At 58.1% G+C, this 632-nt stretch overlaps 1 protein-coding gene across 1 annotated transcript in view; it reads right to left on the reverse strand.

The window, feature by feature from the left end:
- Positions 1–632, reverse strand: part of LOC106723438 (zinc finger protein 34-like) — an 8,968-nt gene that overhangs the window by 2,904 nt on the left and 5,432 nt on the right. The window contains exon 6 of the mRNA XM_025195817.1: positions 7–605. Coding sequence (XP_025051602.1) covers positions 7–605 — 599 coding nt within the window. The remainder of the gene's footprint in view (positions 1–6; positions 606–632) is intronic.

The following is a 632-nucleotide window of genomic DNA, read 5'->3' on the forward strand; positions in this document are numbered from 1 at the left end:
GGGCACTGATATGGCTTCTCCCCTGTGTGGATGCCCTGGTGCCGGATTAGGTAGTAGGAAAGGGAGAAGGCCTTCCCACATTCTGGGCACTTATGTGACTTTTCCCCTGTGTGGTTCATCTGGTGCCGGATCAGGTGGGAGGCTTGGGTGAAGCTCTTCCCACACTCTGAGCACTGATATGGCTTCTCCCCTGTGTGGATGCGCTGGTGCTGAATCAGGCTGGAGGAGTGGGCAAAGCTTTTGCCACACTCAGGGCACTGATATGGCTTCTCCCCTGTGTGGATGCGCTGGTGCCGGAGGAGATAAGAGGAACAGGAGAAGCGCTTCCCACACTCTGAGCACTGATATGGCTTCTCCCCTGTGTGGATGCGCTGGTGCTGGTCCAGGTTGCAGGCGTGGGTGAAGCTCTTCCCACAGTCAGGGCACTGATATGGCTTCTCCCCTGTGTGGATGCGCTGGTGCTTACCCATGTAGGAGGCTCGGGTGAAACTCTTCCCACACTCGGGGCACTGATATGGCTTCTCCCCTGTATGGATGCGCTGGTGCCGGACCAGTTGGGAGGCTTCGGTAAAGCTCTTCCCACACTGAGGGCACTGATATGGCTTTTTTCCCCTGTGGGTGGGGCGGGGGGG

This window comes from Alligator sinensis, unplaced genomic scaffold, assembly GCF_000455745.1.
Source record: "Alligator sinensis unplaced genomic scaffold, ASM45574v1 scaffold2329_1, whole genome shotgun sequence".
In the NCBI taxonomy this organism is placed as follows: Eukaryota; Metazoa; Chordata; order Crocodylia; family Alligatoridae; genus Alligator; species Alligator sinensis.